The sequence below is a fragment of the Somniosus microcephalus genome, chromosome 2 (genome assembly GCF_052327205.1).
Source record: "Somniosus microcephalus isolate GS21.2 chromosome 2, FLI_Smic_1.0, whole genome shotgun sequence".
NCBI lineage: Eukaryota > Metazoa > Chordata > Chondrichthyes > Squaliformes > Somniosidae > Somniosus > Somniosus microcephalus.
The window spans coordinates 389,417,082-389,441,020 of record NC_140988.1 but is presented as its reverse complement, the minus strand read 5'-3'; the positions used below and the strand labels follow the sequence as shown (position 1 = coordinate 389,441,020).

At 48.0% G+C, this 23,939-nt stretch overlaps 1 protein-coding gene across 1 annotated transcript in view; it reads left to right on the top strand.

Moving 5' to 3' along the window:
- Nucleotides 1–976: 976 nt before the first annotated feature.
- LOC147123864 (galectin-3-binding protein-like) overlaps nt 977–23,939 on the top strand; it is a 54,133-nt gene continuing 31,170 nt past the window's right edge. The window contains exons 1-3 of the mRNA XM_085967544.1: nt 977–1,260; nt 1,652–1,739; nt 13,580–13,771. Of these exons, the coding sequence (XP_085823670.1) occupies nt 1,682–1,739; nt 13,580–13,771 (250 nt within the window). The 5' untranslated portion in view covers nt 977–1,260; nt 1,652–1,681. The remainder of the gene's footprint in view (nt 1,261–1,651; nt 1,740–13,579; nt 13,772–23,939) is intronic.

Genomic DNA, 23,939 nt, shown 5'->3' with positions numbered 1-23,939 from the left:
GAGTGAGTGTGAGACACGGAGAGCGAGTGTGAGACACAGAGTGAGTGTGAGACACGGGGAGTGAGTGTGAGACACGGAGAGTGAATGTGAGACACAGAGAGTGAGTGTGAGACACGGAGAGTGAGTGTGAGACACAGTCTGAGTGTGAGACACAGAGAGTGAGTGTGAGACACGGAGAGAGTGAGTGTGAGAAACGGAGAGAGTGAGTGTGAGACACAGAGATTGAGTGTGAGACACGGAGTGAATGAATGTGAGACACAGAGAGTGAGTGTGAGACACGGTTTGAGTGTGAGACACAGAGAGTGAGTATGAGACACAGAGAGTGAGTGTGAGACACGGAGAGAGTGAGTGTGAGAAACGGAGAGAGTGAGTGTGAGACACAGAGATTGAGTGTGAGACACGGAGTGAATGAGTGTGAGACACAGAGAGTGAGTGTGTGACACGGTCTGAGTGTGAGACACAGAGAGTGAGTGTGAGACACAGAGAGTGAGTGTGAGACACGGTCTGAGTGTGAGACACAGAGAGTGAGTGTGAGGCACGGTCTGAGTGTGAGACACAGAGAGTGAGTGTGAGACACGGTCTGAGTGTGAGACACAGAGAGTGAGTGTGAGACACAGAGAGTGAGTGTGAGACACGGTCTGAGTGTGAGACACAGAGAGTGAGTGTGAGACACGGTCTGAGTATGAGACACAGAGAATGAGTGTGAGACACAGAGAGTGAGTGTGAGACACGGTCTGAGTGTGAGACACAGAGAGTGAGTGTGAGACACGGAGAGTGAGTGTGAGACACGGAGAGTGAGTGTGAGACACAGAGAGTGAGTGTGAGACGCGGTCTAAGTGTGAGACACAGAGAGTGAGTGTGAGACACAGAGAGTGAGTGTGAGACGTGGTCTAAGTGTGAGACACAGAGAGTGAGTGTGAGACACAGAGAGTGAGTGTGAGACACGGAGAGTGAGTGTGAGACACGGTCTGAGTGTGAGACTGATGTGCCTTCAATAACCACAAAACTAGAAGTTACAGACTTTAACAAGTTGGCTTTTAATCACTAAGATCAGAGCTAACATCTCAACACACTGACTGGCTCACAGGAAATGAGTCATACAGATCCTGGGATCGTTAAGTAAGAGAAGTCAGGGGCGGAGCCAAGAGCCAAGACCTAGAACCTTCCAGGTTCGTCAGGGAAGAGGAAGTGAAACTGTACACCGTGTGGGGGAGGGTAATACAGGCAAGACAAACAGGTTTCATTACAGAGACACGGAGAGTGAGTGTAAGACGCGGTCTGAGTGTGAGACACAGAGAGTGAGTGTGAGACACGGTCTGAGTGTGAGACACGGAGAGTGAGTGTGAGACACAGAGAGTGAGTGTGAGACACGGTCGGAGTGTGAGACACGGAGAGTGAGTGTGAGACGCGGTCTGAGTGTGAGACACAGAGAGTGAGTGTGAGACACGGTCTGAGTGTGAGACGCGGTCTGAGTGTGAGACACAGAGAGTGAGTGTGAGACACGGAGAGTGAGTGTGAGACACGGAGAGTGAGTGTGAGACGCGGACTGAGTGTGAGACGCGGTCTGAGTGTGAGACACAGAGAGTGAGTGTGAGACACGGTCTGAGTGTGCCAGGAGCAGGCTGTGACCTACAGGCTGTTTGTGTTTCAGGCTGTATCGGGATATTCACGTTCCGGGACCATGAAGTGTGATCTCTCTGCTCTGGGGTTAATGTTTCTCTTGCTGAAACTGAATGAAGGTAAGATCCCTGTCTAACTTTCCTTAAAATATCCCTTAAAACTGCCGCACTGTCCCAACATTCCCACGGGAACCATCCCATCGTATAATACCTCCCCTCCAGCCAGGAGTCACGTTGCTGGGATACACGGACAACAGGAGTTGGAGTCAGCACCTGTGCTCCCGGATCAGATCATAGTGTCATGGAATGGTTACAGCACAGGAGGAGGCCATTCGGCCCGTCAAGCCCGTGCCGCTCTCTGCAAGAGCCCTTCAGCTAGTCCCACTCCCCCGCCCTTTCCCCGGAGCCCTGCAAATTTTTTTCCTTCAGGTACTTATCCAACTCCCTTTTGAAAGCCATGATTGAATCTGCCTCCACCACCCTCTCAGGCAGTGCATTCCAGATCATAACCACTCGCTGCGTAAAAAAGTTTTTCCTCATGTCGCTTTTGTTCTGCCAATCACCTTAAATCTGTGCCTCCGGCCCTCGACCCAATGGGAACAGTTTCTCTCTACTCTGTCCAGACCCCTCATGATTTTGAACACCTCTATCAATTCCCCTCTCAATCTTCTCTGCTCCAAGGAGAACAACCCCAGCTTCTCCAGTCTATCCACGTAACTGAAGTCCCTCATCCCTGGGACCATTCTCGTAAATCTCCTCTGCACCCTCGCTAAGGTCTTCACATCCTTCCTAAAGTGCGGTGCCCAGAATTGGACACAATACTCCAGTTGGGGCCGAACCAGTGTTTTATAAAGGTTCATCATAATTTCCACACTTTTGTACTCTATGGCCTGGAAATTCAGTGGGCTGCGCCACCAGTTAGCGCCCAGAGAGGGCACTTAGTGGCTTTAGCGCCACTGGCCATGCCTCCCGCGAAATTTAGCGGGGCATTAATGGCGGCGTTAGCCTGTTGCGCTGTGTCGCCACTGATGACGTCATCGGTGTGCGCAGCGCCCCGAACGCGATATTGGGTCGCGCCCCCCCCCCGTAGCGCCGGTCGCAAATCGCGACCAGTTCATGGGGCCTACCTGTGGCGGTAGTGGCGCAAATTAAGGTGGAGGTGCGGGGCGGCCATTTTTTTCAGTGGCCGCCTGCCAGCACTTCATCGCGCTGCCGTCCCCGGCCTCCTGATCCCCCCCCACCCCGGGCAGTGCCGGCTGTGTCCCGAGAGCCCGGCACTTCTCCTCGGTGCCGGGCTCTTTTGCCGGCACTCGCGATCGGTCATCGCGCTGGTGCAGGGCCCTCCCCTTTAAGAAGGGGAGGAAGGCCTGCAGTACCGCAGCGCGCCATGCTGCAGCGTGTGGCGCTGCGATATTCAGTTTGAATGTCCCAAGAGTGACACGGGGAGCCTCGAGCAGCGCCCCGCGTCCCTCTTGGGGCGCTCAAACTGAATATCGGGCTGGCGCTCCCGGCTCCGCCCGGAGCGGTAATTCTGGCACCCAGGCGAGCTTGGCGCAAATTTCTAGGCCTATGCCTCTATTTATGAAGCCCAGGATCCCGTAAACTTTTTTAACCGCTTTCTCAACCTGCCCTGCCACCTTCAATGATTTGTGCACATATACCCCAGGTCTCTCTGTTCATGCACCCACTTTAGAATTGTACCATTTAGTTTATATTGCCTCTCCTCGTTCTTCCTACCAAAATGTATCACTTCACACTTTTCTGCGTTAAATTTCATCTGCCACGTGTCCGCCTGTTTCACCAGCCTGTCTGTGTCTTCCTGAAGTCGATCACTCTCCTCCTCACTGTTCACTATACTTCCAAGTTTTGTGTCATCTGCAGATTTTGAAATTGTGCCCTGTACACCCACGTCCAAGTCATTAATATATATCAAGAAAAGCAGTGGTCCTAGAACCGACCCCTGGGGAACACCACTGTATACCCTCCTCCAGTCTGATAAACAACCGTTCACCACCACTCTCTGTTTCCTGTCACTGAGCCAATTCCATATCCATGCTGCCACTGTCCCTTTTATTTGCTGGTAAGTCTATTATGTGGCACTTTATCAAACGCCTTTTGGAAATCCATGTACACCACGTCAACCGCATTGCCCTCATCAACCCTCTCTGTTACCTCATCAAAAAATTCCATCAAGTTAGTTAAACATGATTTGCCTTTAACAAATCCGTGCTGACTTTCATTAATTAATCCACTTGTCCAAGTGACTGTTAACTTTGTCCCTGATTATTGTTTCTAAAAGTTTCCCCATTACCGAGGTTAAACTGACTGGCCTGTAGTTGCTGGGTTTATCCTTACACCGTTTTTTGAACAAGGGTGTAGCATTTGCAATTCTCCAGTCCTCTGGCATCACCCCAGTATCGAAGGAAGATTGGAAGATTATGGCCAGTACCTCCGCGATTTCCACCTTAACTTCCCTCAGCATCCTAGGATGCATCCCATCCAGCCCTGGTGATTTATCTACTTTAAGTACAGCCAGGATTTCTAGTATCTCCTCTTTATCAATTTTTATTCTATCAAGTATCTCCACTACCTCCTCTTTCACTATGACTTTGGCAGAATCTTCTTCCTTGGTGAAGACAGATGCAAAGTACTCATTTAGTACCTCAGCCATGGCCTCTGCCTCCATGCGTTGATCTCCATTTTGGTCCCTAATCGGCCCCACCCCTCCTCTTACTACCCGTTTACTATTTATATGCCGATAGAAGGCTTTTGGATTCCCTTTTATGTTCGCTGCCATTCTATTCTCCTACTCTCTCTTTGTCCCGCTTATTTTCTTTTTCACTTCCCCTCTGAACTTTCTTTATTCAGCCTGGTTCTCACTTGTATTTTCAACCTGATATCTGTCATACACCCCCTTTTTCTGCTTCATCTAACTCTCTATCTCTTTCATCATCCAGGGAGCTCTGACTTTAGTTGCCCTACCTTTCCCCCTTATGGGAATGTACAATTTTTACAATTTAAATCGCTTTATTGGCATGATAAGTTACATCTTATGTTGCCAAAGCATCAAAATACATTTATGGTTTAGCACATAAACGCAGTTCTATTCATACAGTGTATAAACAGGTATATCCCTGAGTGTATAAATATACATTCGCATTGTTTATATATATTTTTTTCTTAGTTTACTGGTTGTCCCTCTGTTCATGGCAAGCTGTAACATAGTGCGCCGCCAGTGTTATACAGCTTCTCTCCTCTCCCAGTAGGAATGGGAGTTTTTGGTTGTCATTCAGATTTCTGAAATCAGGGCATATTTGTGAGAATTTTTGGTAGAAATTCTCCCTGATGCCCTGATATTTTCCACAAGCTGTGAGGAAGTGCATCTCTGTCTCCACCACTCCCTGACTGCAGTGAGAGCATATCCTGTCCTCTCTTGGCAGCCTGGTCTGCCTGTGTCTGCCTTTTTCGATCGCTAGGCTATGTTCGCTAAGTCTGTACCTTGTCAAGGTTCTTCTCAGTTTGTTATCCTTTACCATGGTCAGGTAATCAGCTATGTTGTATTGTCTGTTTAGGGCCAAGTAGCAATTGAGTTTGCTTTGGGTTTTTGTTGTTTCTGCCCAATATGTCAGATATTTTTCCTTTTGCTTAGCGACGATTGTGTTGGGTCGAATTCTTTGTGTTACCCTGTCACTGTCCTGGGGCTGGTTATTGTTAGTATTGTTAGTAGTTACTTCACTGAGTCCCAGTACTAATTGACTGAGGGTATTCTTCTTTATGGTCAGCTCTTGGCATTTCAGGGCGTCGTAGTGATAGCATTGGGGATTGCTCATTTGTAGGTGATTCCAAAATTTGGTGGCTCTTTTTTGGATAGTGATTATTAATGGATATTGGCCTAGTTCCGCCCTGCATGCATTGTTTACTGTTTTCCTTTGAGTCCGGAGGATACTTTTACAGAATTCTGCATGTAGGATCTCAATTGGGTGTTTGTCCCATTTTGCAAATTCTTGTTGAGTTAGCGGTCCCCATACCTCACTGCCATAGAGTGCAATTGGTTCAATTACTGATTTGAAAATTTTGAGCCAAATGCTAATTGGGATTTCTATTTGGATTGATTTTTTGATGGCATAGAAAGCCCTTCTTGCTTTCTCTTTCAGTTCATTCACAGCCAGTTTGAAGTTTCCCGTAGAACTGATTTTTAAGCCCAAGTATGTGTAGTTAGTGGTTTGTTCAATTTTGGTTGTTCCTACTGTGAAATTTATTTTGGGTCCCTGATGTTTGGATCTTTGCTGGAACACAAGGACTTTGGTTTTTTGGGGATTTATTGTCAGGGCCCAAGTCTGGCAGTACGACTCCAGCAGGTCCAGGTTTTGCTGTAGCCCCTCTTTAGTAGGTGACAGCAGAACCAGGTCGTCTGCATAGAGGAGGAATTTAACCTTGGATTCATATAGGGTGAGGCCGGGTGCTGTAGATTGTTCAAGTAGTTTTGCCAATCCATTAATGTAAATATTAAAGAGTGTCGGTGAGATTGGCGAGCCCTGCGTCACCCCCCACCCCTGTGGGAAGTATTTTGTTTGTTTGTCTCCAATTTTAACTGCACATTTGTTGTTTGTATACATTGATTTAATTACATCATATGTTTTCCCTCCTACCCCACTTTCGATAAGTTTCAGGAATAAACCGTCATGCCAGATGGAGTCGAAAGCCTTCTGGAAATCTACAAAGCATGCGTAGATTTTGCTTTTGTTATTGTGAACGTGTTTGTCAATTAGGGTCTGTAGGGTGAAGATATGATCGGATGTTCTATAGTTTGGCAGGAATCCAATTTGGCTTTTACTCAAGACATTGTGCTCCTCAAGGAAGTTTATAAGTCTTTTGTTTATGATGCTACAGAATACCTTCCCCAGGTTACTGTTTACACAGATGCCTCGATAGTTGTTTGGGTCGATTTTGTCCCCACTTTTGTATATGGGCGTTATGAGTCCTTTGTTCCAGATATCAGGGAAATAACCGACACTCAGAACCAAGTTGAAGAGTTTTAGGATAGCCAGTTTCATTTTGTTGTCTGTGTGTTTAATCATCTCGTTTAGTATGCCATCTGTCCCGCAGGCTTTTCCTGGTCGCAGGTCCTTGAGTTTTTCAAGAAGTTCTTTTTCTGTTATTATGGCGTCCAGCGGGTTTTGGTTATCTTTTATGGCCATTTCTAGCTTTTCCAGTTTTTTGCATATTTGGTGTTGCTCTGGTCTTAGTGTTTTTTTCTGGTATAATTTTTCAAAGTGGTTTACCCATGTGTCCCCATTTTGAATGGCCAAATCGTCGTGTTGTTTTTTGTGTAGTGTTTTCAAGTTTTCCCAGAAACAATTGGAATCAATGGATTCCTCCATGGAGCTGAGTGTATTCTTAATATATTGCTCTTTTTTGGTTCTGAGTGTGTTTCTGTATTGTGTTAGTGTCTGACAATAAGTAAGGCGTAGTTCCTCGTTTTCTGGATGTCTGTGTTTTTGGTTTGATATTTTTCTAAGTTTTTTCCTCATGTTATGGCAATCTCGGTCAAACCATTTTTCATAGTTTTTTGTTTTGGGTTTGTTCTTGCGAGCTTTCAAGTTTGCATTTGTTGCCAAATTATCAAAAATATTGTTTAGTTTACTAACTGCCCGGTTTACGCCTTCTTTATTGTGAGTGTATATGTTATCCAGAAAGGTGTCTAAGAGAGCTTGAGTTGATGCATTGCTAATTGTTTTCTGGTATTTTTCCGTGTCGTTTTTGGCCCATCTGTACGATTTTTTGGTGTTGTACAGTTTACTGGGTTGTGTTTCTATGTTGTTTGTTTCTGTCTTTTTGAGGAACATAGTAATTTGACTGTGATCTGACAGTGTTGTTTGTGGTTTGACTGTGAATGCTCTGAAAGAGGATGGGTCTAAGTCTGTAATCATATAGTCTACTGTGCTGCAGCCAAGAGGTGAGCAATAGGTCGATCTTCCTAGGAGGTCTCCTATGAACCTACCATTGACAATGTACAGACCCAGGTTTCGACAGAGCTGTAGTAGCTGTTTTCCGTTGGTATTTGACTGCTTGTCGCAGTTATGCCTGTATGGAAGGGAAGGGATGTCAAAGTGGTTATTCCCGAAAACATAATTGTTTCCCTGATTATTGGTGAAGTCTGGTTCTTCGCCCGTTCTTGAATTGAGGTCCCCACAGATCAACACGTTCCCCTGGGCCTGGTATTGGATAATTTCCCCCTCCATGTTGGAGAAGGTGTCCTCTTTAAAGTACGGGGAATCGATTGGAGGGATATAAAGTGCGCAAATGTAAACATCTTGGGTGTTTGAGATAATCTCCCTCTCAAGTTTGAGCCACATATGGTTTTCGCCCTTTTTTATAAATTTGATGTAATTCTTAAGTTCTGTTTTAAACCAGATCAGTATGCCTCCGGAGTCTCTGCCTTGGGTTACACTTGGTAATTTATTGGAGGGCACCACCAGCTCAGTGTACCCTTGGGGACAGCCAGTGTGTCCTTTTCCTTTATACCAAGTTTCCTGTAAAATGATAATATCTAGGTCTTTAGTTTCATCTATGAACTCTGGGGTCCTACTTTTCACTTCTCGCAGTGAAGAGCGTAGACCTTGGATATTCCAGGTCGAAATATATAAGGATTTCATGTTAAGTTTGATCTTTTACTATGATAGGTTAAAGAGTGGTACGTGTTTGTCGTGTCTAAGTGTGGGAAAAAAAAGATCACATCAGTTGTCTACAAAAGTTAATACAATTTGGTTACAGTTCTTTCTATTAATTAGTCCTTGATCCATAAGGCGGAAGTAGATGCTGCTGCACATCTGCTTATTGTCTCTTAATGGATTGTTTCTGTCTGAGGTATTGCGTACGTCCTGTGCATCTCTCCCTCTGTCTGGCTGGGAGCAGTCCTATTCCCCTGTGGGACAGGAGTGGTGCAGGTCTGACATTGTTGTTTTGCATGGGGATCCTCTCTGGTCTCGGTTGGTGTGTTGGTGGTCCTTGTAGTGTTCCTGATATGTACCCCGCTGATCTCTGGTGGTCGGGGGGGGGTCCTCTTGGAGTCTGGGTATGGACCCGGTTAAAAGCGACGTCCTTCAGGGCTTTAGCAAGGATCGATATTCTTTGCCTTTGGATGTGGACGTGGTCGTAAAGACATTCCTCATCGAGGGTGGGGTGTTGGGCCAGGTGTACGTTGTGGTTTGATTCGCAGTCTCTTGCTATGCTGGCATTTATCTCATGAATTGTGTTGTTGTTGAAGTCTGTTCTCGGCAATATTGTGGAAACAGTGATTCTAGTGTTTGGAAATGTACTGCTTGCTTTCCTAATCATTGCTCTGAGCGATGTTGCTACTTCTTTCTGTTGGGTCTTTAGGTCATTTGTGCCCGTGTGTATTATTATGTGTTGGGGGGAGCCTAATCTGGCTTTGGTCAGCCATCCCATGGCTCTGTTTGTTGTTGGGCACCAGATCTTTTCTACTTTACTTCTAGGGAATAGCTTTTTCTCCCATAGAAATTTCCCATTTGAGTCTATGAGTATTACGACGTCAGCCTTGTTTGTGTTTACTGTCTGGTGGCTTTCGCTTGGACTCATAGTGTGTGTGCTGGGCTGGGGTGTCTGGTGTGTGCGTATCTCTTGTGAGCAGCTCGCTTGTGGTTCCACGGTGGTGGGGGAAGATTGCGAATCAGTATGCTGGTCGCTCTGTGTGGCACCCCTTGTATTGTGTGTCTGTTGCTTTTGTTCCGTGTGGGAGTGCAGCCGTTCCGTCCGGCTCTGTCTTGTCTTATCTCTAGCCTCTGGTTGCTGGTCTAATGGTGTTTTCTCTCCTCTATGGCTCTCTTCTTTTTCCTGCAGCTCTTTCACCTGATTCCTAAGTAGATTCACCTGGTTCTCAAGTAGCTTCAGCTCTCTCTTGTGTCTCTCCCTCTCCTGATTTTGATTGTCATTCATTTTGAGGAAGTCCTCTCTAAGTTTAACCATCTCTATCTCTAATTGATTAAATTTATCTTTTGGTTGTATCTGGCTGTGTGATCCCGGGGTATGTGTCTGGTCGGCCCTGGTAGGCTCACTCACTTCCTGGCTAGGCTGGTCGGCCCTGGAGGGCTCACTCACTTCCTGGCTATGCTGCTCTTCTCTTGGTGAGCTGGGAATGGTAGGGGGACTATGTGTGGCTTCCTCCCTGGTAGTTATGCTGGTGTTTGTCAGTTGTATCGTGTGGCTGTGGTTCCCCGGGGTTAGTGTCTGGTTTGAACTGTGTGGCTCGTTCACCTCCTGACCAGGCAGATTTTCTCCTGGTAAGTTGTCAATGTTGGGGGGAGTGCGGGCCACTCTGGGGCTGTTCCTTCCCCCCTTAGTTAATTTTTTCAGTGTCCTGAAGGCCGTTGCAAATTTGTCGAGGTTGCCTTGCACTAATATTGTCCCGGTATTGTACGCGTTGACCGTCGTAGTTGAACTGTCTCCTGGTGTGTTAATTTTCATTATGGACCCATTTGCGGTATTTTCTAGCTTAACATTGGTATAGTGTGATTTTATTGCTGTGATCCAAGCCACTGGCTGATCTGAGTAGAAAATGAGGTTACTTTTTGTCCCATTGTTGTAACAGTCAGCAAAAAGTGTTTCTGGTTTTTCTCTCATCTGCTCATGCTTGATCGCTTTTATAGCTTTTTTTGCAGTGTTGGGGGGAATCTGGAAGCGGGGCTGTTGTGGATCTTCTGATTCGCTCATTTTTGGTAAAGTATTGTTGATCTTAGAATAAGCTTTTCTGGGGCCCCGGGTTTGGTGTTTCCCTCTCCCTGTTCGCGAGCTTTCCCGGTCCCCCTCTCCGACCCCGTGGTCCCTGGGCCTCGGCTTCTGGGTTCACCCTTCTCAGGTCTGGGTCTGTGAGCCGCTGTTTCCCGGTGCCTTCGGGCTGTTCCCCTCCCCCTCAGAGGTCTCTGTGCCTCTGTCTCGGCCTGGCTCCTCGGGCCTTTCCCTGGCTTCAGTCTCCCTCCCTGGGCCCTGTACTCACAGTCTTGGTTTGCTTCTGGAAGCCTTCTGGTTGCTCCCCTTCTCCTCAGAGGTCTCTGGGCCTGGCTCCTCGGGCCTTTCCCGGGCTTTCTAGCCCAGCCGCCGCTCGGGTTGTGCCTCGTTCGCCGTTCGGGTGCTGGACTGCGGTCGTCGCTCGGGTGCTGGACTGCGGCCGTCGCTCGGGTGCTGGACTGCGGTCGTCGCTCGGGTGCTGGACTGCGGCCGCCGATCGGGCCGTGTCTCGTTCGCCGCTCGGGCTCCCCGAGTCACCTCGTTCCGGCTGCCGCTGCGTCTCCGTGCGGCCTCCCCGATTCGCCTCGTTTCCCGAAGCGGCCTCCCCGAGTCTCCTCGCTCCGGCTGCCGCTGCGTCTCCGTGCGGCCTTCGCGCCTCGGTTCCCGATGCGGCCGAGTCACCTTGCTTCTGCTGCTGCTGTGGCCCCGTTTGTTTTTTTTTTTCCCTTATTTCTTTTTTTTTTCTTTGGCTTTTTTTTTCTAGTTTCCTCTGGTTTTTTTTCCTTTGGTGGTCTTTTCCTTCCTTACTTAATCTAGACTAAACTAAACTTAAACTTAACTAAACAAACTAAACTAACTTAACTAGAACTAAATTTAACTTTAAAACCTTTTTAAACTTGAAATGAACCTTTTTTTTCCCCACTTTAAACACTAAAAACACTAAAAATTCAGCAGCCCATCTTCAGCGTGTGTATTCACTCTGTCTGGCTGTCTGGCTGTACCTTGACTGTACCCGAACCATCGCCTCTTTAAAGGCAGCCCATTGTTCAATTACAGTTTTGCCTGCCAATCTTTGATTCCAATTTACCCGGGCCAGGTCCATTCTCAACTCACTGAAATTGGACTTCCTCCAATTAAGTTGTTTTACTCCAGATTGCTCCCTGTCCTTTTCCATAGATAGTCTAAACCTTATGATACTATGATCACTGTTCCCTACATGTTCCCCGACTGACACTTGCTCCACTTGACCCATCTCATTCCCCAGAACCTGATCCAGCAATGCCTCCTCCCTTGTTGGGCTGGAAACATACAAGAAAGTTCTCCTGAACACACTTCAGAAATTCTTCCCCCTCTCTGCCCTTTACACTATTACTATCCCAGTCTATATTAGGATAGTTGAAGTCCCCCATTATCACTACTCTATAGTTCCTGCACCTCTCTGTAATTTTTCTGCAAATTTGCTCCTCTATATCCTTCCCACTAGTTGGTGGTCTATAGAATACACCCAGTAGTTTAATGGCACCACTATTATTTCTCACCTCTAACCAGATAGATTCTGTGCTTGACCCCTCCAGGACATCCTCTCTCTCCAGCACTGTAATATTCTCCTTAACCAATGCTGCTACCCCACCTCCTTTCTTTCCTTCCCTATCTTTCCTGAACACCCTATATCCAGGAATATTTAGTACCCAATCCTCTCCTTTTTTGAGCCGTGACATCATATTCCCATGTGTCTATTCGCGCCTGCAGCTCACTTACCTTGTTTACCACATTCCGTGCATTCACACACATGCACTGTAAGCCAATCTTAGACCTTCTTGTATTCTTTTAGTCTGACCCCACCTAATATCTTACTATTTCTTACTCTATTGCTATCTGTCTCTCCCAATCCTTTATGCACCTTGTTTCTCCTTTCTAATGTTACATCCTGGTTCCCACCCTCCTGCCAAATTAGTTTAAACCCTCCCCAACAGCACTAGCAAAGCCCCCACGAGGATATTGGTTCCGGCCCCGTTGAGGTACAACCCATCTGGCCTGTACAGGTCTCACCTCCCCAGAACTGGCCCCAAAGACCCAGGAATCTAAAGCCCTCCCTCCTGCACCATCTCTCCAGCCACGCTTTCATCTGCTCTATCCTCTTATTTCCATAATCACTAGCTCGTGGCACCGGGAGTAATCCAGAGATTACTACCTTTGTGGACATGCTTTTTAATCTCTTTCCTAGCTCCCTAAAATCTGACTGCGGGACCTCATCCCTTTTTCTACCTATGTCGTTGGTACCGATATGGACCACGACCTCTGGCTGTTCACCCTCCCCCTTCAGAATGTCCTGCAGCCACTCAGTGACATCCTTGACTCTGGTACCAAGGAGGCAACATACCATCCTGGAGTCACGTCTGCGGCTGCAGAACCGCCTATCTTTCTTGCTCCTGGTCTGGTCCGGGATCAGATGCTCCTGGTCTGGTCTGGGATCAGGTCCTCCTGGTCTGGTCTTGGATCAGATGCTCCTGGTCTGGTCTGGGATCAGATTCTCCTGGTCTGGTCTGGGATCAGATGCTCCTGGTCTGGTCTGGGATCAGATGCTCCTGGTCTGGTTGGGATCAGATTCTCCTGGTCTGGTCTGGGATCAGATGCTCCTGGTCTGGTCTTGGATCAGATGCTCCTGGTCTGGTCTGGGATCAGATGCTCCTGGTCTGGTCTGGGTCAGATGCTCCTGATCTGGTCTGGGATCAGGTGCTCCTGGGCTGGTCTGGATCAGATGCTCCTGGTCTGGCCTGGGATCAGATGCTCCTGGTCTGGTCTGGGATCAGATGCTCCTGGTCTGGTCTGGGATCAGATGCTCCTGGTCTGGTCTGGGATCAGATGCTCCTGGTCTGGTCTGGGATCAGGTGCTCCTGGTCTGGTCTGGATCAGATGCTCCTGGTCTGGTCTGGGATCAGATGCTCCTGGTCTGGTCTGGGATCAGATGCTCCTGGTCTGGTCTGGATCAGGTGCTCCTGGTCTGGTCTGGGATCAGGTGCTCCTGGTCTGGTCTGGATCAGGTGCTCCTGGTCTGGTCTGGGATCAGATGCTCCTGGTCTGGTCTGGGATCAGATGCTCCTGGTCTGGGATCAGATGCTCCTGGTCTGGTTGGGATCAGATTCTCCTGGTCTGGTCCAGTAATGGGGAGAGGGGTCCTGAGCCTGCCCTTACATGTGATGTGCTTCTTTCCCCAGGGGTGGAGTATGGAAAGCTGAGACTGTCTGGCGGCCAGTTGCCCAGTGAGGGTCGAGTGGAAGTTTACTACAATGGAGAGTGGGGGACGGTGTGTGATGATAACTGGGACATCACTGACGCTCATGTTGTTTGTCGCAGTCTTGGATACATCAACGCAACAGAGGCTGTGACCGGAGGGGTATTCGGATCAGGTTGGTGAACAGAGTGAAGGGGCCATTAAACCTGGAATTACGGTGTAAGATTCCATTGTACAAACTCACATGTCCCCAGCCAACTCCCCCTCAGAGAAATTCATTTCAACAATGTCGTACAGTCTGAAGAGCAAGTTCCTTCATTCATTGAAGGTTCCAAACACCCTGTTCATACAATCACACAAAACACGAAATCCCGCGGATGCTGGAAATCTGAAATAGAAACAGAAAATTCTGGAAATACTCAGCAGGTCAGGGAGCATCCATGGAGAGAGAAACAGAGTTAATGTTTCAGGTCGATGACCCTTCGTCAGAACTAGAGTAAAACTCATTGACCTGAAATGTTAACTCTGGCCCGGATTTTGCGGTCAGTGGCAAAGGAATGGCAGTCGCCATTCACCTCACAGTCAGCTGCTCACAGACTTTTCGCGGGATTTGGGGTGGGGTATATTTGGGGGTGGGATATATTTGGGGTGGGGGGTATATTTGGGGGTATATTTGGGATCGTGGGGGGTATATTTGGGGGTGGGATATATTGGGGTGGGGTGTATATTTGGGGGTGGGGGGTATATTTCGGGGTGGGGGGTATATTTGGGGTGTGGGGTATATTTGGGCGTGGGGGGTATATTTGGGGGTGGGGGATATATTTGGGGGTGGGGGGTATATCTGGGGGTGGGATATATGGGGGTGGGGGGTATATTTGGGGTTTGGTGTATATTTGGGGTTTGGGTATATTTGGGGTTTGGCATCTATTTGGGGTGTGGGTATATTTGGACTGTGGGGTATATTTGGGGTGTGGGGTATATTTTGGGTTTGCTGTATATTTGGGGTCTGGGGTATATTTGGGGTTTGGGTATATTTGGGGTGTGGCTTATATGGGGTTTGATGTATATTTGGGGTGTGGGGTATATTTGGGGTGTGGGGTATATTTGGGGTGCGGGGTATATTTGAGGTTGGGGCTATATTTGGGTTTGGGGTATATTTGGGGTGTGGCTTATATTTGGGGTGTGGCTTATATTTGGGGTGTGGGGTATATTTGGGGTTTGGTGTATATTTGGGGTTTGGGTATATTTGGGGTGCGGGGTATATTTGGGGTGCGGGGTATATTTGAGGTTGGGGCTATATTTGGGTTTGGGGTATATTTGGGGTGCGGGGTATAGAAACATAGAAACATAGAAGATAGGAGCAGGAGTAGGCCATTCGGCCCTTCGAGCCTGCTCCGCCATTCAACGAGATCATGGCTGATCATCCAAACCCTAGCACCTGGTCCCTACACCGACAGCCATCCCACCCAAGCCCTATCCCCGTAACCCCACGTATTTAATCCCCCCTAACACTAAGGGCCAATTTTTATCATGGCCAATCAACCTAACCCGCACATCTTTGGACTGTGGGAGGAAACCGGAGCACCCGGAGAAAACCCACGCAAACACGGGGAGAATGTGCAAACTCCACACAGACAGTCACCCGAGGCCAGATTTGAACCCGGGTCCCTGGCGCTGTGAAGCAACAGTGCTAACCACTATGCCACCGTGCTATAGGCTGGGGCTACATTTGGGTTTGGGGTATATTTGGGGTTTAGGGTATATTTGGGGTGTTGGCTATATTTGGGGTGCGGGGTATATTTGGGGTGCGGGGTATATTTGGGGTTTGGTGTATATTTGGGGTGTGGGGTATATTTGGGGTGTGGGTATACTTGGGGTGTGGGGTATATTTGGGGTTTATTTGGGGTGTGGGGTATATTTGGGGTGTGGGTATATTTGGGGTTTGGGGTTTATTTGGGGTATATTTGGAGTGTGGGGTATAGTTGGGGTTTGGGGTTTATTTGGGGTGTGGGGTATATTTGGGGTGCGGGGTATATTTGGGGTCTGGTGTATATTTGGGGTGTGGGGTATATTTTGGATGCGGGGTATATTGGGGTTTTGGGTACATTTGGGGTTTGGGGCATATTTGGGGTGTGGGGTATATTTGGAGTGTGGGGTATATTTAGGGTTTGGGGTATATTTGGGGTGTGGGGTATATTTGGGGTGTGGGGTATATTTGGGGTGTGGGGTATATTTGGGGTGTGGGGTATATTTGGGGTGTGGGGTATATTTGGGGTGTGGGGTATACTTGGGGTGTGGGGTATACTTGGGGTGTGGGGTATATTTGGGGTTGGGGTATATTTGGGGTGTGGGGTATATTTGGGGTTTGGGAGTATTTGGGGTTGGGGTATATTTGGGATTGGGGTATATTTGGGGTTTGGGGAATATTTGGGGTTTGGTGTCTATTTGGGGTGTGGGGTATATTTGGGGTGTGGGGTATATTTGGGATGCGGGTATTTTTGGGGTGTGGGGTATATTTGGGGTTTGGGGTAAATTTGCGGTGTGGGGTATATTTGGGGTGTTGGGTATATTTGGGGTGCCGGATATATTTGGGGTTTGGGGTATATTTGGGATGTGGGGTATATTTGGGGATTGGGGTATAAATTTGGTGTGTAGGGTATATTTGCGGTGTTGGGGTATATTTGGGGTGTGGGGTATATTTGGAAGGCGTGGTATATTTGGGGTGTGGGATATATTTGGGGTTGGGTTATATTTGGGGTGTGGGGTATATTTGGGGTGTGGGGTATATTTGGGGTGTGGGGTATATTTGGGGTGTGGGTATATTTGGGGTGTGCGGTATATTTGGGGTGTGCGGTATATTTGGGGTTTGGGGTATATTTGGGGTGTGGGGTATATTTGGGGTGTGGGTATTTTGGGGGTTTGGGGTATATTTTGGGTTTGGTGTGTGGGGTATATTTGGGGTTTGGAGTATATTTGGGGTTGGTATATTTGGGATGTGGGGTATATTTGGGGTGTGGGGTATATTTGGGGTGTGGGGTTTATTTGGTGTTTGGAGTATATTTGGAGTTGGGGTATATTTGGAGGGTGGTGTATATTTGGGGTGTGGGGTATATTTGGGGATTGTGGTGTAAATTTGGTGTGTGGGGTATATTTGCGGTGTTGGGGTATATTTGGGGTGTGGGGTATATTTGGAGGGCGTGGTATATTTGGGGGGTGGGGTATATTTGGGGTTGGGTTATATTTGGGGTGTGGGGTATATTTGGGGTGTGGGGTATATTTGGGGTGTGGGGATATTTGGGGTTTGGGGTATATTTGGGGTGTGGGGTATATTTGGGGTGTGGGTATATTTGGGGTTTGGGGTATATTTGGGGTTTGGGGTATATTTGGGGTGTGGGGTATATTTGGGGTTTGGAGTATATTTGGGGTTGGGATATATTTGGGTTGTGGGGTATATTTGGGGTGTGGGGTATATTTGGGGTTAGGGTATATTTGGGATGTGGGGTATATTTAGGTTGTGGGGTATAGTTGGGGTTTGGGCTTTGTTTGGGGTATATTTGGGGTGCGGGGTATGTTTGGGGTATATTTTGCATTTGGGGTATATTTGGTGTTTGGTGTCTATTTGGGGTGTGGGGTATATCCAGGGTGGGGGTATATGCGGGGTGGGGGTATATGCGGGGTGGGGGAATATCTGGGGTGGGGGTATATCTGCGGTGGGGGTGTATCCTGGGTGGGTGTATATCTGGGGTACGGGGTATATCTGGGGTGGGGGTATATCCGGGGTGGGGGTATATCCAGGGTGGGGGTATATCTGGGGTGGGGGTATATCCGGGGTAGGGGTATATGCGGGGTGGGGGTATATGCGGGGTGGGGGTATATCTTGGGTGGGGGTATATCCAAAAAAGAGCCACCAAATTTTGGAATCACCTACAAATGAGCAATCCCCAATGCTATCACTACGACGCCCTGAAATGCCAAGAGCTGACCATAAAGAAGAATACCCTCAGTCAATTAGTCCTGGGACTCAGTGAAGTAACTACTAACAATACTAACAATAACCAGCCCCAGGACAGTGACAGGGTAACACAAAGAATTCGACCCAACACAATCGTCGCTAAGCAAAAGGAAAAATATCTGACATATTGGGCAGAAACAACAAAAACCCAAAGCAAACTCAATTGCTACTTGGCCCTAAACAGACAATACAACATAGCTGATTACCTGACCATGGTAAAGGATAACAAACTGAGAAGAACCTTGACAAGGTACAGACTTAGCGAACATAGCCTAGCGATCGAAAAAGGCAGACACAGGCAGACCAGGCTGCCAAGAGAGGACAGGATATGCTCTCACTGCAGTCAGGGAGTGGTGGAGACAGAGATGCACTTCCTCACAGCTTGTGGAAAATATCAGGGCATCAGGGAGAATTTCTACCAAAAATTCTCACAAATATGCCCTGATTTCAGAAATCTGAATGACAACCAAAAACTCCCATTCCTACTGGGAGAGGAGAGAAGCTGTATAACACTGGCGGCGCACTATGTTACAGCTTGCCATGAACAGAGGGACAACCAGTAAACTAAGAAAAAAATATATATAGACAATGCGAATGTATGTTTATACACTCAGGGATATACCTGTTTATACACTGTATGAATAGAACTGCGTTTATGTGCTAAACCATAAATGTATTTTGATGCTTTGGCAACATAAGATGTGACTTATCATGCCAATAAAGCGATTTAAATTGTAAATTGTATATCTGTGGTGGGGGTATATCCTGGGTGGGTGTATATCTGGGGCACGGGGTATATCTGGGGTGGGGGTATATCTGGGGTGGGGGTATATCTGGGGCGCGGGGGGTATATCTGGGGCACGGGGTATATCTGGGATGGGGGGTATATCTGGGGGTATATCTTGCGGGCGGGGGTATATCTGGGGTTGGGGTATATCTGGGGTTGGGGTATATCTGGGGTGGAGTTATATCTGGGGTGGGGGTATATCTGGGGTGTGGGTATATCTGGGGTGGGGGTATATCTAGGGTGCGGTGTATATCGGGTGGGGGTATATCTGGGGTGTGGGGTATATCTGGGGTCGGGGTATATCTGTGGTGGGGGTATATCTGGGACACGGGGTATATCTGGGGAGCGGGGTATATCTGGGGTGGGGGTATATCTGGAGTGGGGGTATATCTGGGGTGGGGGTATATCTGGGGAGTGGGGTATATCTGGGGTGGTGATATATCTGGGGTGGGGGTATATCTGGGGTGGGGGTATATCTGGGGCGCGGGGTATATCTGGGGTCGGTGTATATCTGGGGCACGGGGTATATCTGGGGTGGGGGTATATCTGGGATGGGGGAATATCTGGGGTGGGGGTACATCTGGGGTGGGGTTATATCTAGGGCGCGGGGTATATCTGGGGTGGGGGTATATCTGGGGTGGGGGTATATCTGGGGTGGGGGTATATCTGGGGTGGGGGTATATCTGGGGTGGGGGTATATCTGGGGTGGGGGTATATCTGGGGTGGGGGTATATCTGGGGCGCGGGGTATATCTGGGGCGCGGGGTATATCTGGGGTGGGGGTATATCTGGGATGGGGGAATATCGGGTGGGGGTACATCTGGGGTGGGGTTATATCTAGGGCGCGGGGTATATCTGGGGTGGGGTATATATGGGGTGCGGGGTAAATCTTGGGTGGGGGTATATCTTGGGTGGGGTATATTTTGGTTGGTGGTGTATCTGGGGTGGGGGTATATCTGGGGTGGGGGGAATATCTGCGGTGGGGGTATATCTGGGTTGGGGTATATCTGTGTTGGGGGAATATCTGGGTCGGAGGGTATATCTGGGGCGCGGGTATATCTGGGGTGAGGGTAATATCTGGTGGGGTATATCTTGGGTGGGGGTATATCTGGGGTGGGGTATATCTCGGGTGGCGGTATATCTGCGACATGGGGTATATCTGGGGTTGGTGTATATCTGAGGTGGGGGGTATATCTGGGGTGGGGGGTATATCTGGGGTAGGTGTATATCTGGGGTGGGGGTATATCTGGGGTGGGGGGTATATCTGGGGTAGGTGTATATCTGAGGTGGGGGTATATCTGGGGTGGGGTTCTATCTGGGGTGCGGTTCTATCTGGGGTGGGTGTATATCTGGGACGTGGGGTATATCTGGGTTGGGGGTGTATCTGGGGTGAGGGTATATCTGGGGTGGGGGTATATCTGGGGTGAGGGTGTATCTGGGGTCGGTGTATATCTGGGGTCGGTGTATATCTGGGGTCGGTGTATATCTGGGGTCGGTGTATATCTGGGGTGGGGGTATATCTGGGGAATATCTGGGGTGGGGGTATATCTGGGGTGGGGGTATATCTGGGGTGGGGGTTATATCTAGGGCGCGGGGTATATCTGGGGTGGGGGTATATCTGGGGTGGGGGTTATATCTAGGGCGCGGGGTATATCTGGGGCGCGGGGTATATCTGGGGTGCGGGGTAAATCTTGGGTGGGGGTAAATCTTGGGTGGGGGTATATCTTGGGTGGGGGTATATCTTGGGTGGGGGTATATCTTGGGTGGGGGTATATCTTGGGTGGGGGTATATCTTGGGTGGGGGTATATCTTGGGAGGGGGTATATCTGGGGTGGGGGTATATCTGGGGTGGGGGGTATATCTGTGGTGGGGGTATATCTGGGGTGGGGTATATCTGGGGTTTCTGGTATATCTGGGTCGGGGGGAATATCTGGGGTGGGGTATATCTGGGACACGGTATATCTGGGGTGGGGGTATATCTGGGGTGGGGGGTATATCTGGGGTAGGTGTATATCTGGGGTGGGGTTCTACCTGGGGTGGGGTTCTACCTGGGGTGGGGTTCTATCTGGGGTGGGTGTATATCTGGGACGCGGGGTATATCTGGGTTGGGGGTGTATCTGGGGTGAGGGTATATCTGGGGAGGGGGTGTATCTGGGGTGAGGGTATATCTGGGGTGGGGGTATATCTGGGGAGGGGGTGTATCTGGGGTGAGGGTATATCTGGGGTGGGGGTATATCTGGGGAGCGGGGTATATCTGGGGTGGTGGTATATCTGGGGTGGGGGTATATCTGGGGTCGGTGTATATCTGGGCCACGGGGCATATCTGCGGTGGGGGTATATCTGGGGTGGGGGAATATCTGGGGTGGGGGTATATCTGGGGTGCGGGGTAAATCTTGGATGGGGGTATATTTTGGGTGGGGGTATATCTGGGGTGGGGGTATATCTGGGGTGGGGGTTTATCTGTGGTTGGGGGCATATCTGGGGTGGGGCTATATCTGGGGTGGGGGCTATATCTGGGGTGGGGGTATATCTGGAGTGGGGGTATACCTGGGGTGGGTATATCTGGGGTGGGGGTATATCTGGGGTGCGGGGAATATCTGGGGTGGGGGTATATCTGGGGCGCGGGGTATATCTGGGGCACGGGGGTATATCTGGGGTGTGGGTATATCTGGGGTGGGGGTATATCTGGGGCGCAGGGTATATCTGGCGCAGGGTATATCTGGGGCGCGGGGTATATCTGGGGTGCAAGGTGCATCTGGTGCGCGGGGTATATCTGGTGCACGGGGTATATCTGAGGTGGGGGTATATCTGGGGTGGGTGACATCCCTTCCCTTCCATACAGGCATAACTGCGACAAGCAGTCAAATACCAACGGTAAACAGCTACTACAGCTCTGTCGAAACCTGGGTCTGTACATTGTCAGTGGTAGGTTCATAGGAGACCTCCTAGGAAGATCGACCTACTGCTCACCTCTTGGCTGCAGCACAGTAGACTATATGATTACAGACTTGGACCCATCCTCTTTCAGAGCATTCACAGTCAAACTACAAACAACACTGTCAGATCACAGCCAAATTACTATGTTTCTCAAAAAGACAGAAACAAACAACATAGAAACACAACCCAGTAAACTGTACAACACCAAAAAATCGTACAGATGGGCCAAAAAGGACACGGAAAAATACCAGAAAACAATTAGCAATGCATCAACTCAAGCTCTCTTAGACACCTTTCTGGATAACATATACACTCACAATAAAGAAGGCGTAAACCGGGCAGTTAGTAAACTAAACAATATTTTTGATAATTTGGCAACAAATGCAAACTTGAAAGCTCGCAAGAACAAACCCAAAACAAAAAACTATGAAAAATGGTTTGACCATGATTGCCATAACATGAGGAAAAAACTTAGAAAACTATCAAACCAAAAACACAGACATCCAGAAAACGAGGAATTACGCCTTACTTATTGTCAGACGCTAACACAATACAGAAACACACTCAGGACCAAAAAAGAGCAATTTATTAAGAATACACTCAGCTCCATGGAGGAATCCATTGAGTCGAATTGTTTCTGGGACAACTTGAAAACACTACACAAAAAACAACACGACGATTTGTCCATTCAAAATGGGGACACATGGGTAAACCACTTTGAAAAATTATACCAGAAAAACACACTAAGACCAGAGCAACACCAAATACGCAAAAAACTAGAAAAGCTTGAAATGGCCATAAAAGATAACCAAAACCCGCTAGACGCCATAATAACAGAAAAAGAACTTCTTGAAAAACTCAAGGACCTGCGACCAGGAAAAGCTTGCGGGACAGACGGCATACTAAACGAGATGATTAAACACGCAGACGACAAACTGAAACTGGCTATCCTAAAACTCTTCAACTTGGTTCTGAGTGTCGGTTATTTCCCTGACATCTGGAACAAAGGACTCATAACACCCATATACAAAAGTGGGGACAAAATCGACCCAAACAACTATCGAGGCATCTGTGTAAACAGTAACCTGGGGAAGGTATTCTGTAGCAACATAAACAAAAGACTTATAAACTTCCTTGAAGAGCACAATGTCTTGAGTAAAAGCCAAATTGGATTCCTGCCAAACTATAGAACATCCGATCATATCTTCACCCTACAGACCCTAATTGACAAACACGTTCACCATGACAAAAGCAAAATCTACGCATGCTTTGTAGATTTCCAGAAGGCTTTCGACTCCATCTGGCATGACGGTTTATTCCTGAAACTTATCGAAAGCGGGGTAGGAGGGAAAACATATGATGTAATTAAATCAATGTATACAAACAATAAATGTGCAGTTAAAATTGGAGACAAACAAACAAAATACTTCCCACAGGGGCGGGGGGTGACGCAGGGCTCGCCAATCTCACTGACACTCTTTAATATTTACATTAATGGATTGGCAAAACTACTTGAACAATCTACAGCACCCGGCCTCACCCTATATGAATCCAAGGTTAAATTCCTCCTCTATGCCGACGACCTGGTTCTGCTGTCACCAACTAAGGAGGGTCTACAGCAGAATCTGGACCTGCTGGAGTCGTACTGCCAGACTTGGGCCCTGACAAATCCCCAAAAAACCAAAGTCCTTGTGTTCCAGCAAAGATCCAAACAACATGGACCCACAATAAATTTCACAGTAGGAACAACCAAAATTGAACAAACCACTCACTACACATACTTGGGCTTAAAAATCAGTTCTACGGGAAACTTCAAACTGGCTGTGAATGAACTGAAAGAGAAAGCAAGAAGGGCTTTCTATGCCATCAAAAAATCAATCCAAATAGAAATCCCAATTAGCATTTGGCTCAAAATTTTCAAATCAGTAATTGAACCAATTGCACTCTATGGCAGTGAGGTCTGGGGACCACTAACACAACAAGATTTTGCAAAATGGGACAAACACCCAATTGAGATCCTACATGCGGAATTCTGTAAAAGTATCCTCCGGACTCAAAGGAAAACAGTAAACAACGCATGCAGGGCGGAACTAGGCCAATACCCATTAATAATCACTATCCAAAAAAGAGCCACCAAATTTTGGAATCACCTACAAATGAGCAACCCCCAATGCTATCACTACGACGCCCTGAAATGCCAAGAGCTGACCATAAAGAAGAATACCCTCAGTCAACTAGTCCTGGGACTCAATAAAGTAACTAATAACAATACTAACAATAACCAGTCCCAGGACAGTGACAGGGTAACACAAAGAATTCGACCCAACACAATCGTCGCTAAGCAAAAGGAAAAATATCTGTCATATTGGGCAGAAACAACAAAAACCCAAAGCAAACTCAATTGCTACTTGGCCCTAAACAGACAATACAACATAGCTGATTACCTGACCATGGTAAAGGATAACAAACTGAGAAGAACCTTGACAAGGTACAGACTTAGCGAACATAGCCTAGCGATCGAAAAAGGCAGACACAGGCAGACCAGGCTGCCAAGATAAGACAGGATATGCTCTCACTGCAGTCAGGGAGTAGTTGAGACAGAGATGCA